This window comes from Oryctolagus cuniculus, chromosome 12 (genome assembly GCF_051225735.1).
Source record: "Oryctolagus cuniculus isolate XC-2025 breed Fujian yellow rabbit chromosome 12, ASM5122573v1, whole genome shotgun sequence".
In the NCBI taxonomy this organism is placed as follows: Eukaryota; Metazoa; Chordata; class Mammalia; order Lagomorpha; family Leporidae; genus Oryctolagus; species Oryctolagus cuniculus.
The window spans coordinates 108396460-108406172 of NC_142878.1; the positions used below are offsets into that span (position 1 = coordinate 108396460).

The window sequence follows — 9713 nt, forward strand, 5'->3', positions numbered from 1 at the left end:
GCCTGGGCTGCCTGGGGCCTGCTGCACCTGTCCTGTGCGCAGGGGCCAGCCCAGGGAGGGCCAAGAAGTTCAGATTTATCTATTTATTTAAAATCCAGCATTTCCCACGTGGGCTTAAAAATGTTAAAACGGGGCACCCCTAAAACTACGACAGCCACAGGGCTGGGGTGCTCAGCCCCTTACTTGGACCCACACAGCCCCCGCATCAAGGCCCCCTCCTGCTAAGGGGTTGGGGCCTCCTCGGGATCCAGGGGTGGGGAGTCAGCCTTCAGCTTCCGGGCTGGGCAGCGGCCTGGAGGAAAGACAGGAAGGGCTCGCTCCCACCCCTCCCCTCCCCTCCCCTCCCCAGAAGGCTGATGGAGTGCACCCACCTGAGGCTGTCTGCCGCCCCTCCTCCTGGCCTCCTCAGGGGCTCCTGGGTGCCGCTGGGCCGCAGCCTTGGAAGGGTCCTTTTTGGCTCTTGGTTTCCTGGAAGAGGCCTTGCGGGGAGGGGGAGCGGGAGGGTCCTGGGTGGAAGCGGTGGGGGGGAGGGTCAGAGCAGTCTGGAGATTGGTCAGGGCCCCCTTTGCCCCCACCCGCACTGGGCAGGAGCAGGCACACACACCTCCATCCTGTCCACCGGACCCGGCTGTGTCTCCCGGGATCTCCTCTTGCGCGACTTGGCCCCTGCAGGACACTGGTGCTGGGGTTGGAGGGTCCCCCCGGCCGACTCCCCCTCTGCGGTGAGCAGGTGCAGCGGGGCGGGGCCCTCCCTGCCCTCCCTGCCCTCCCTGCCCTCAGCCCATCACTGGCAGCAGCAGCTCACCTTTGGGCGCCAGGGGCCCAGGGTCCCCCTGGAACGGAACAGGGACACATCAGGACGTGGCCCAGATTGGGGCAGCAGCACCCCTCCAGCCTCCCGGGGGCTCGGCCCCCACCTGGAACCACATGGTGCGCCCGAGGTGGTCCTGCAGGGTGCTCATGCCTGGCACTCCGTAGCACCGCAGCCAGGCCCGGAAGGCAGCGAAGTCCTCCTGCCCGCGCTCCGGCCCGTAGCCTTTGCCCCCTGTGGGATTGGGGGCAGCTCAGGGGCGAGTCAGAGGGCCGCGGGGACGGGGTTAGGAATCCTGGTCCCGCGGCCCTGCAGACACGTGAGGAGAGCGGGTCCGTGCAGCGACAGCGGGGCCTGCCCAGTCCTCACCCAGCCGCACCACCTCCTTGGGCACCAAGTGGCACAGCTCCAGCAGGTCCGGGTTCTGCAGCTTGGCCCTGATCTTCTGACTCAGGGTCAGCGTTGGGCTCTGAGGAAAGGGCCCGCCGTCAGCATGGGTCAGGGCCCCTCCCCCCCCAGCACAGCTGCGCCAGCCCCCCCTCCCCCGCTCACCAGCCTGCGCTGCTGCAGGGCCTGCAGAACCGTGCGGGCCCTCTCGAAGGGCGGGATCCTCAGCCTGCAGGGGGGCAGGCGGAGAGCCATGCTAAGCTGGGGGCGTGCGGCACGCGGGGCCCACCCTGGCCCTCACGCCTGCTCACCGGAACAGGATCTCTGCCCGCAGGTAGTTGCCGATGCCGTTGAAGAACCTCTGGTCCAGCAGGGCCTCGCAGATGGGCCGGTCGAAGGTCTTGTCCGCCAGGTTCCGCAGCACGTTCTCCCTGCAGGGACACGGCCTGGGCGCCTGAGCATCCCTGCCCCGGCCAGGGCGGGGGCGGGAGGACCTGCCAGCGTAGTCTGGGCAGCTGAGGCCCGTTTCCCTGTCTGTCGATGGGAACAACCGGGAAGTGAAATTCCTTGTGAAACGGTGGAAAAACGACGTGTTCCGGGCACACAGGAGTCTCTGTGGCCAGGTGTTCACGAGCAAGAAGCCCGGCCAGGGCGCCGCGTCTCAGAGCAGGTGTGGATCTGACCTCATCAGGGCTCCAACCGCAGGCCCTGCAGGCGGCGTGGCTCTGGGCAGCAGGTGCGCAGGGGGAGTCCCGGCACCTGTGCTTTCTCCACAGCTGTGTGGCGCTGGCTCCTCTCGACAGACAGGCCTCAGCACCAATGTCCCCTCCCAAGTAGCTGTCCTCCTTCACCCCGTCCCCAGCCCTTACCAGGGGAGCAGGGGCCACACCCGGCTCGTTAGAGTTGGTGCAGTGGCTGACACCACACCACTGGAGTGGACCTGCACCACGTGCCAGGTGGGGCTGTGCGCCCCTGCAGGCCGGGGACAGTCACAGAGACCACAGGACACAGTCCAGTGGGCAGGCAGAACGTGGGAAACCACACAACCAAACTCCGACACACGCTCGCTCTCTGCCTCTCCTCTCTGTAACTCTTTCAAATAAATATATTTAAATAAATATATTTTAAAGGTGGGGGGGCGGCGCTGTGGAGCAGGTTAACACCCTGGCCTGCAGTGCCCGCATCCCATATGGGCATAGGTTCGAGACCCAGGTGCTCCACTTCTGGTCCAGCTCTCTGCTGTGGTCTGGGAAAGCCATAAGAAGGTGGCCCAAGTCATTGGGTCCCTGCACCCGCATGGGAGACCCAGAAGCTCCTGGCTTCAGATCGGTGCAGTTCCAGCCGTTGTGGCCAATTGGGGAGTGAACCATCGGGTGGAAGACCTCTCTCTCTGCCTCTCCTCTCTCTATGTAGCTCTTTCAAATAAATATTTTTTCTAAAAAAAAGGACTGAGACAGCGCTATCGGGGCCCCTCCCCAGCCTCCTGCCATGGCTCCTGCTCAGCCCCCTCCTGGTTCCACCTTTCTCGGCCTCCTGGGAGGCGGGGCCCTGCTTCCTGGCTCGCCCAGGGTCCCCCACCAGCCCAGCCCTCGGCAGACGCCAAACCATGGGGTGTGGACCTGCACGTCCAGAGCTGAGCGGACCAAACTCCCTCTTGACAAAGTTACTTTTCTCAGCTATTAGGTTGGAAGGTGCACAGCTCACCGGTGCAGCCGCCCTCCCTGCCCCGTCAGTCCGGGGTTTCTACACCCCCGCCCTGGGCCCCACCCGCGGCTGCTCCCAAGGCGCTGGAGGCCAGGGCTGTGCTCACCGCGCGGGAGGCTGACCTCACCTGAACTGCTCGTACTGCCGCAGGACGCACGGCCCGCGGCCCGGCTGCCACTCGCCGCCCAGCTCCCAGTGGCCGAAGCGGCGGACGTCCACGAAGCACAGGGCGAGCCGGGGGCCGGGGCCGGCGGTGTAGAAGCGCAGGTGGGCGTGGCGCGGCAGCGCATCGCCGGGCGCCAGCTGGAACGAGCCGGTCATGCCGAAGCGGAAGACCAGGGCCAGTGGTTCCTGGCAGGGCCTGGCCCCGGGCAGGGGTCGGAGCCAGAGGCGCAGCTCCTTGCCGCGGGCCAGGGCCGAGATGCGGTAGGCGCTGCTCTCGAAGGGCACCTCGGGGTTTTGGCTGACCGCAGACTTCTCCACGCGCCCGCCGAACACCAGCGCCCCGCACGCCTCGTTCACGAAGCGACTGGCCAGGTGCAGCTCGGGGCCCTCGGGCATCCTGTGCGGGCAGGACAGCAGGTCGGGCCGGGCGCGCCCTACGCGGAGAACTCCGAGGGTCGGAGGGGGACGCGGCCCGTCAGTGCAGCCACAGGCCCTGCCCCACGGCGCTCCAAGTCCAGGGCTGCGCTGGCCATCTCGGGTCCCCTGTCCTCGCCGGCAGCCGCCCTTCCCCGCCTTGGGTGCCGGCGGAGCCCTGCACTCCGCGGTCCGAACGGGCCTCGCCGTCTGCAAGCCCCGCTCGCTCCCCGGCCTCCGCGCCGCCCGCAGCCGCGAGCCCCGGGAACCGGCCAGTCCGAGGGATGCACTCCCGTCCCGGCCTTCGCCCTCCCGGCTCCGCCGCAGGCTCTCTCCGGGTCGGGGGCGGCCTCCCTCGGGACTCCTCGCTTTGCGGCCGGGCGACGCTCGGTGGCCGCGGCCTTGTCCTCCGTAACCCGGCCCGCCTGCTCCCCAGGACCCCCCAGCCCCGCCGGGTCTCGGCTGCGTGGCGCACGCGCGCACGTCCGTCCCGCTCCGGCTCCCGGGGCGGGACCCGTGCCGGAGGCCTAGGTGGGCTCGAGGCGGGGGGCGTGGGCTGTGCTCGCCGCCGCGGCGCCTGCTGGGAAGTGTAGTCCCCGGCGCGGGTGCCTGGGCTGGGGGCGCTCACCTGGCGGGGAGGCGACAGGCTGCCCGCTGGCCGGCGCGGCGGGGTCTGGGGTCGAGTCCGAGCCCCGGGCTCAGCCGACTGCGGTTGAGGGAAGTCACCCGGCTGGTCCCGGGTAGGGTCGGCCCCGCCCGCAGGAAACAGCAGTGGGTGCCCAGGTGCCTGCAGCTGCGCAGGGCACGCACGGGTGCGCGGTCCGCGCCGACCCTGGGGACCCGGAGTGGCCCCAGCACGGTCAACAGCTCGGGCGAGCGTGCACCTCACCGCGCCTGCGGCAAAAAGCCAGAGCGTGGGAACAGAGCCCACGGGGCAGGGTTCAGGCGGGGAGGGCGGGTCTGGCCCGGCCGCACGAGGCTGGGGGGCCGCAGGCGCAGCCCCAGCGCAAAGGCCCGGGGGCAGGACACAGGCCCGTCGTCGTCTCAGCCGTGGTGGTGCAGGCCTGGCCCCCGGGGCCCGCGTGCAGTTTGCATCTTATTCAAAGCGGCCCGGCCCAGCTGGGCACCACTTCTACTTCCCCTTCCTCTGTTTACTCCATGTTTTGGCGGAAGCATTTCCGGGTAAGACAAGGACACACATCACGCCACAGCCGAACATCCACCTCTGAAAGCCGGCGTCGCCGAAGCCACCGGTCTCACCTAACAACGCGAATACCCCCAACACCCGGAAACCACGCCGCGGGCGCCCCCGAGATCCCGCCCGGCTCCGCGCTCCAGGCAGGCTCCGGTGGAGGATTATCGGTCGGGATTAACGGTGCTTATTTTGGTACAAAACATCTTTAAGTCCTGTTTCTCCCCCCAGCCCACAGTTCCCACGAGCTTCCTGAAGCGCCCTCTCGCGTGCCGAATCATTTCCGACCCACAGCGGCCCTCGCCCCTCTTGCGGCATCTCCAGGAAGCCGCCCCTCTGAAGCTGCGGGGTTGGGGCAGGGGTCTGGGAGCGCAGGCCTCGCCAGGGAGCCCTCGTGCTGCTGCGCACTGGGCCGCGGGAGGCGCCCAGCACCTGCCTGCCCCACCTCGGCGAGGCTCGAAGGACGAGGCTGGGGCGGCCGCGGTGGGACGCCTTCCTGGCTGTGACCACCCAGAACGCTGCCTGGCGATCTTCTGTTCATTACATTAATTTGCATGCAGTAACATTCACCCTTTTTAGAATGTGAGTTTTTGAGAAATGCATTCAGCTGTGGAAAGATCACACACACACACACACCCTCACCCCCACCCCGGGTCGGCATCATGACCAGTGAGGTAAGCGGCGCCAGCATCCCACATGGGCACCAGTTCCTGCCCCGGCTGCTCCACTTCCGATCCGGTGCCCTGCTAATGCGCCTGGGAAAGCAGCGGAGGACGGCCCAAATCCCTGGGCCCCTGCACCCACGTGGGAGACCCGGAAGAAGCTCCTGGCTCCTGGCTTCAGCCTGGCCCAGCAGGCATCTAGGGACTGAACCAGCAGATGGAAGCTCTCGTCTCCAACTTTTTAAAATAATTTGAAAGGCAGAGTCACACAGAGAAGGGGGAGGGGAAGGGCGGGGGAGGGAGAGAGAATGAATGAATATGGATCTTCCATCTGCTGGTTCACTCCCCAAATGGCCCCAATGGCCAGGAGCCAGGAGCTCCATCCGGGTCTCCCACGTGGGAGCAGGGCCCAAGCGCTTGGACCACCCTCGGCCGCCTTCCCGGGCCGCAGCGGGGACTGGGACCGGCGCTCTGCTCTAGGACGCGCCCTAACCCACGGCCGCACTGCTGGCCCAGAGGCCTGTCCAGCTGTTCCTCCCTGTTCTCTGCTGCCCTCCTGCGGGCTACCCGAGCACAGAGACGCAGTCACTGGGCGCAGTGCGACAAAACACAGCGGGGGGCTGAAGTGCGGCCGTTTATTTCTCACAGTCCCGGGTCTGGCGAGGGCCCTCCCAGCGGGCAGCCGGCGCCTGGTGCCTGACACAGCTCCTCCGGACGGTGACCGCGCCAGCACGGGCCCCGTGCCTGTCCTGAGGAGGATGGCGGGGCGAGCAGGGTCTTCCTCTCTCCGCAAGGCCCCCGCCAGGGGCCCCCGGCCCAGGGAGCCACACGCTGCCCAGGCCGGCATCCAGCGGCGACAGAGCAAGGCCCGCTGGCGTGGCAGGGCGGGCCGGGGCGGCCTCCTCAGCCCAGGCTGCTCATCAGCCTCTGGGCCTGTTTCAGCTCTGCGGGAGGAAGGGGGGGTGAGAGGCTGGCAGCCCCCGGGGGGGGGGCTGGGGAGGACCCCGCCCTCCGGGGGCAGCCGCTCCTCACCTGCCAGGAGGACCTGAAACTTGGCCGCGGAGAGGGTCACGGCCACGGGCTTGGCCGCGGCGCCCGGGGCGGCCACCACCTCCAGCCGCAGGTGCACCACGGGCTCTTCCACGGAGCGCAGCAGGCTGGAGCTCAGGGTGTAGTCCACCCTCCAGCCCACGCCCACCAGCCTGTTCACTGCAGGGCAGGCAAGGGGGGCTCAGGAGCACGCGGCGCCCCCAGGCCTGGCCCGTACCCTGCCCGGGCTCCGGGGGCGGGCGTCTGGGAGCCCAGGAACCCACAGCGGACCCCTCTGGGGATGGCGGGGCCCGACCCCACCCGGCACCCCACACTCACCGCGCAGGCTGCAGGCCCGCAGGTGCTCCTGCAGGGGGCTCTGCTTCTCCTCGTAGCCCCGGCACAGGGTGGCGGCGTGCTCTGGGGGACACAGGTCCGCTGAGCGCCGGCGCCTCTGGCACCCTCGGCCTGGCCACCCCCGCCTGCCCGCCCAGCCCCCGCACCTTTGGGCAGCCCGAGCTGCTGCAGCTCACTGGACAAGGACTCGCTGTCCACGCTGTGCTTGGCGGCGCTGGAGAGGATGAAGCTCAGCACGGCGACCGTGGCCTTCACGTCGCCTGACTCTGGGGGGCGGCGGGGGGGGGGGTGTCACGCCACGCAGCCCCACCTCCTCCCTGTGGCCCCAGGGCCCCGCCTCCTCCCTGTGCTGTAGGGCTTGGGAGGAAGCGCTGGTCACCGCCTTCCTCTTCCTCCATAAGGCGGCTGAGTCAGGGAGGGCTGCTGGGAGGAGGCGGCCTCTGGGCGGGCACCAGGCCGCTCCCCGGGGGAGCACTCACCAAACCTGGCGTCGGCAGTGAGCCTCAGGATCTTCTCATACTGGGGGGGGAAAGGAGGCCCTCAGGTCAGGTGCGAGCCCCCCCCACCAAGGACGAGGCCGGGGCAGGACCTGCACTCACGTCCATCTCCTGCCCCAGGAGCTCCTTCAGCACCTGGCCACACAGCAGCCGCAGCTTCACGGAGGACTGGGGGGGAGGCCTCGGTCAGCCGGGCACAGGCCGGGCACACGAGCCCCCCCCCCGGCACAGGGGCACAGGCCGGCACACGAGCCCCCCCCCGGCACAGGGGCACAGGCCGGCACACGAGCCCCCCCCCGGCACTGGGCACAGGCCGGCACATGAGCCCCCCCCCCGGCACCAGGCACAGGCCGGCACACGAGCCCCCCCCGGCACAGGGGCACAGGCCGGCACACGAGCCCCCCCCCGGCACAGGGGCACAGGCCGGGCACAGGCGCCCCCCTGGCACCGGGCACAGGCCGGGCACACGAGCCCCCCCCCGGCACTGGGCACAGGCCGGCACATGAGCCCCCCCCCCCCGGCACCAGGCACAGGCCGGCACACGAGCCCCCCCCCGGCACAGGGGCACAGGCCGGCACACGAGCCCCCCCCCGGCACAGGGGCACAGGCCGGGCACACGAGCCCCCCCCCCGGCACAGGGCACAGGCTGGCACACGAGCCCCCCACCCCGGCACTGGGCACAGGCCGGGCACACAAGCCCCGCCCCACCACCCCCCCGCAGGCCCCGAGCACTCAACGATCTTGGCCAGCGTGCTGATCTCCGCCAGGACCCAGTCGGGACAGTCCAGGTCGCCGCAGAACCGGAACCTCTGTAAGGCAGGGGGGGCACTCAGCGCTGCCGCTCGGCAGGAGCCCGGCCCCAGGGCAGGGGGGTAGAGGGGACACTCCCCACCACCCCGTGGCCAACTGCTCCGCCATCTGCACTGCCCGGTAACAGGCGTCAACCCGGTACCTCTCCAGGGGCATCTCCCAGGCTCCGTGCCAGGGGCCGCCAGCACCGAGACCAAGTCCCTGGCCTCGGGCCACGGGTGACCTGACCTGTCCCGGCTCCTCCCCACCCTGGCAGCATCCTGGTCAGCTGCCCTGGCCCACGCCAGAGTGTGGCTCCCTCTCCTCTTCAGAGGGGGCCCCCTGACCACGCCTTCTTTTTTTTTTTTTTTTTGACAGGCAGAGTGGACAGTGACAGAGAGAGACAGAGAGAAAGGTCTTCCTTTTGCTGTTGGTTCACCCTCCAATGCTGATCCGAAGCCAGGAGCCAGGTGCTTCTCCTGGTCTCCCATGGGGTGCAGGGCCCAAGCACTTGGGCCATCCTCCACTGCACTCCCTGGCCACAGCAGAGAGCTGGCCTGGAAGAGGGGCAACCGGGACAGAATCCGGTGCCCCGACCGGGACTACAACCCGGTGTGCTGGCGCCACAAGGCGGAGGATTAGCTTAGTGAGCTGCGGCGCCGGCCTACCACGCCTTCTAACCAGCCCCCACACGAGCAACCTGGGGCACTGGTGGAGACGTCCACTATCTCTCTGCTTAAAATTTGTTTGAGGGACCGGTGCTGCGGTGCGGCCTCCCATACGGAGGTTCGAGTCCCGGCTGCTCCACTTTCCACCCAGCTCCTGCTAATGCACCTGGGAAAGCAGTGGAGGGATGGCCCAAGTGCGTGGTCCCTGCACCCACGTGGGAGACCTGGAAGAGGCTCCTGGCTCCTGGCTTCAGCCTGGCCCAGCCCCAGCCACTGTGGCCATCTGGGGTGAACCAACGGATGGAAGACCTCTCTCTCTCTCTCTCTCTGCCTCTACCTCTCCAACTCTGCCTTTCAAATAAGTACATAAAAATCTTTAAATTTTTGTTTCAATCTACTTGAGAGAGAAAGTTCTTATCCCCTAGTTCCCTCCCCGAATGCCTGCGACGGCCAGGGCGGAGCTGGAGCGGGGAACACGACCCAGGTGTCCCACGTGAGTGGCGGGCACCCAACTCTTCGGGCCACCACTGCAGCCTCCCGGGGTGTGGGTCAGCAGGCAGCGGGCGGCAGCACCGGCACCGGGAGCCCACCCCGGGCACCGCGCTGCCGCCTCACCGCCCACCCGCCCCCGGCGCGGCGCGGGGCTCAGACCGCGCATCCGACAGGTGTCAGCTGAGCGAGCACGCAGGAGGTGGCAAGTCGCAAGCTCCTGTCCACCGCGCGGGCTGGGGAAGCGGGCACCTCTGGGCACGCTCCCGAGCCAGGCAACCCCGCAGGAGACCCGCTCCGCACCGGCCGGCGACGGGAGCACCCGGAGCGGGCGGCCTCGGGTCTGCGACCCCGCCGTGCGGGGCAGCGGGTCTGACGCTCCGCCCCACCGCGCCTGCCGAAGAGCCGAAGCCCCGTCCTCGCTCCTCGTTCCGGGAGCCACCAGCGCCCCAACGGCGCCGCCCCTGCACCCGCTGCCTCGCTCCACCGCAGGCGCTCACCATCGCGCCGGGAGCCCGGGACGCCGCAGCCTCGGCTTCCGCTGCGCGC

At 68.9% G+C, this 9713-nt stretch overlaps 2 protein-coding genes and 1 long non-coding RNA gene across 8 annotated transcripts; 1 reads left to right on the plus strand and 2 right to left on the minus strand.

The window, feature by feature from the left end:
- Positions 1-68: 68 nt before the first annotated feature.
- On the minus strand, positions 69-4382 carry NEIL1 (nei like DNA glycosylase 1). Of its 6 annotated transcripts, XM_051834634.3 has the most exons (10): positions 4110-4382; positions 3030-3464; positions 1510-1629; positions 1364-1427; positions 1181-1280; positions 918-1045; positions 806-833; positions 605-666; positions 372-506; positions 69-292 (listed from the first exon to the last, which is right to left on the minus strand). In XM_051834634.3, exons 2-10 carry the CDS (start codon positions 3461-3463, stop codon positions 269-271), a joined length of 1095 nt encoding a protein of 364 aa, XP_051690594.3. In that variant the 5' UTR covers position 3464; positions 4110-4382; the 3' UTR covers positions 69-268. The 6 variants fall into 6 exon arrangements, 5 of the variants coding, with proteins under 5 accessions (XP_051690594.3, XP_089166972.1, XP_089166971.1 ...); XM_089310846.1 differs by lacking the exon at positions 4110-4382 and having other exon boundaries at positions 603-666; positions 1510-1732; positions 3030-3192; XM_089310845.1 differs by lacking the exon at positions 4110-4382 and having other exon boundaries at positions 603-666; positions 1510-1732; positions 3009-3192.
- LOC149123217 (uncharacterized) lies at positions 3302-5238 on the plus strand. Its single transcript, XR_016218435.1, has 3 exons — positions 3302-3439; positions 4655-4819; positions 4905-5238. It is a non-coding gene; the product is annotated as an uncharacterized LOC149123217 (long non-coding RNA).
- Positions 5239-5956: 718 nt separating this feature from the next.
- Positions 5957-9713, minus strand: COMMD4 (COMM domain containing 4). The gene is made up of 8 exons (XM_051834639.3): positions 9665-9713; positions 7956-8027; positions 7321-7386; positions 7201-7240; positions 6868-6987; positions 6704-6784; positions 6368-6544; positions 5957-6279 (listed from the first exon to the last, which is right to left on the minus strand). Exons 1-8 carry the CDS (start codon positions 9665-9667, stop codon positions 6239-6241), a joined length of 600 nt encoding a protein of 199 aa, XP_051690599.1. The 5' UTR covers positions 9668-9713; the 3' UTR covers positions 5957-6238.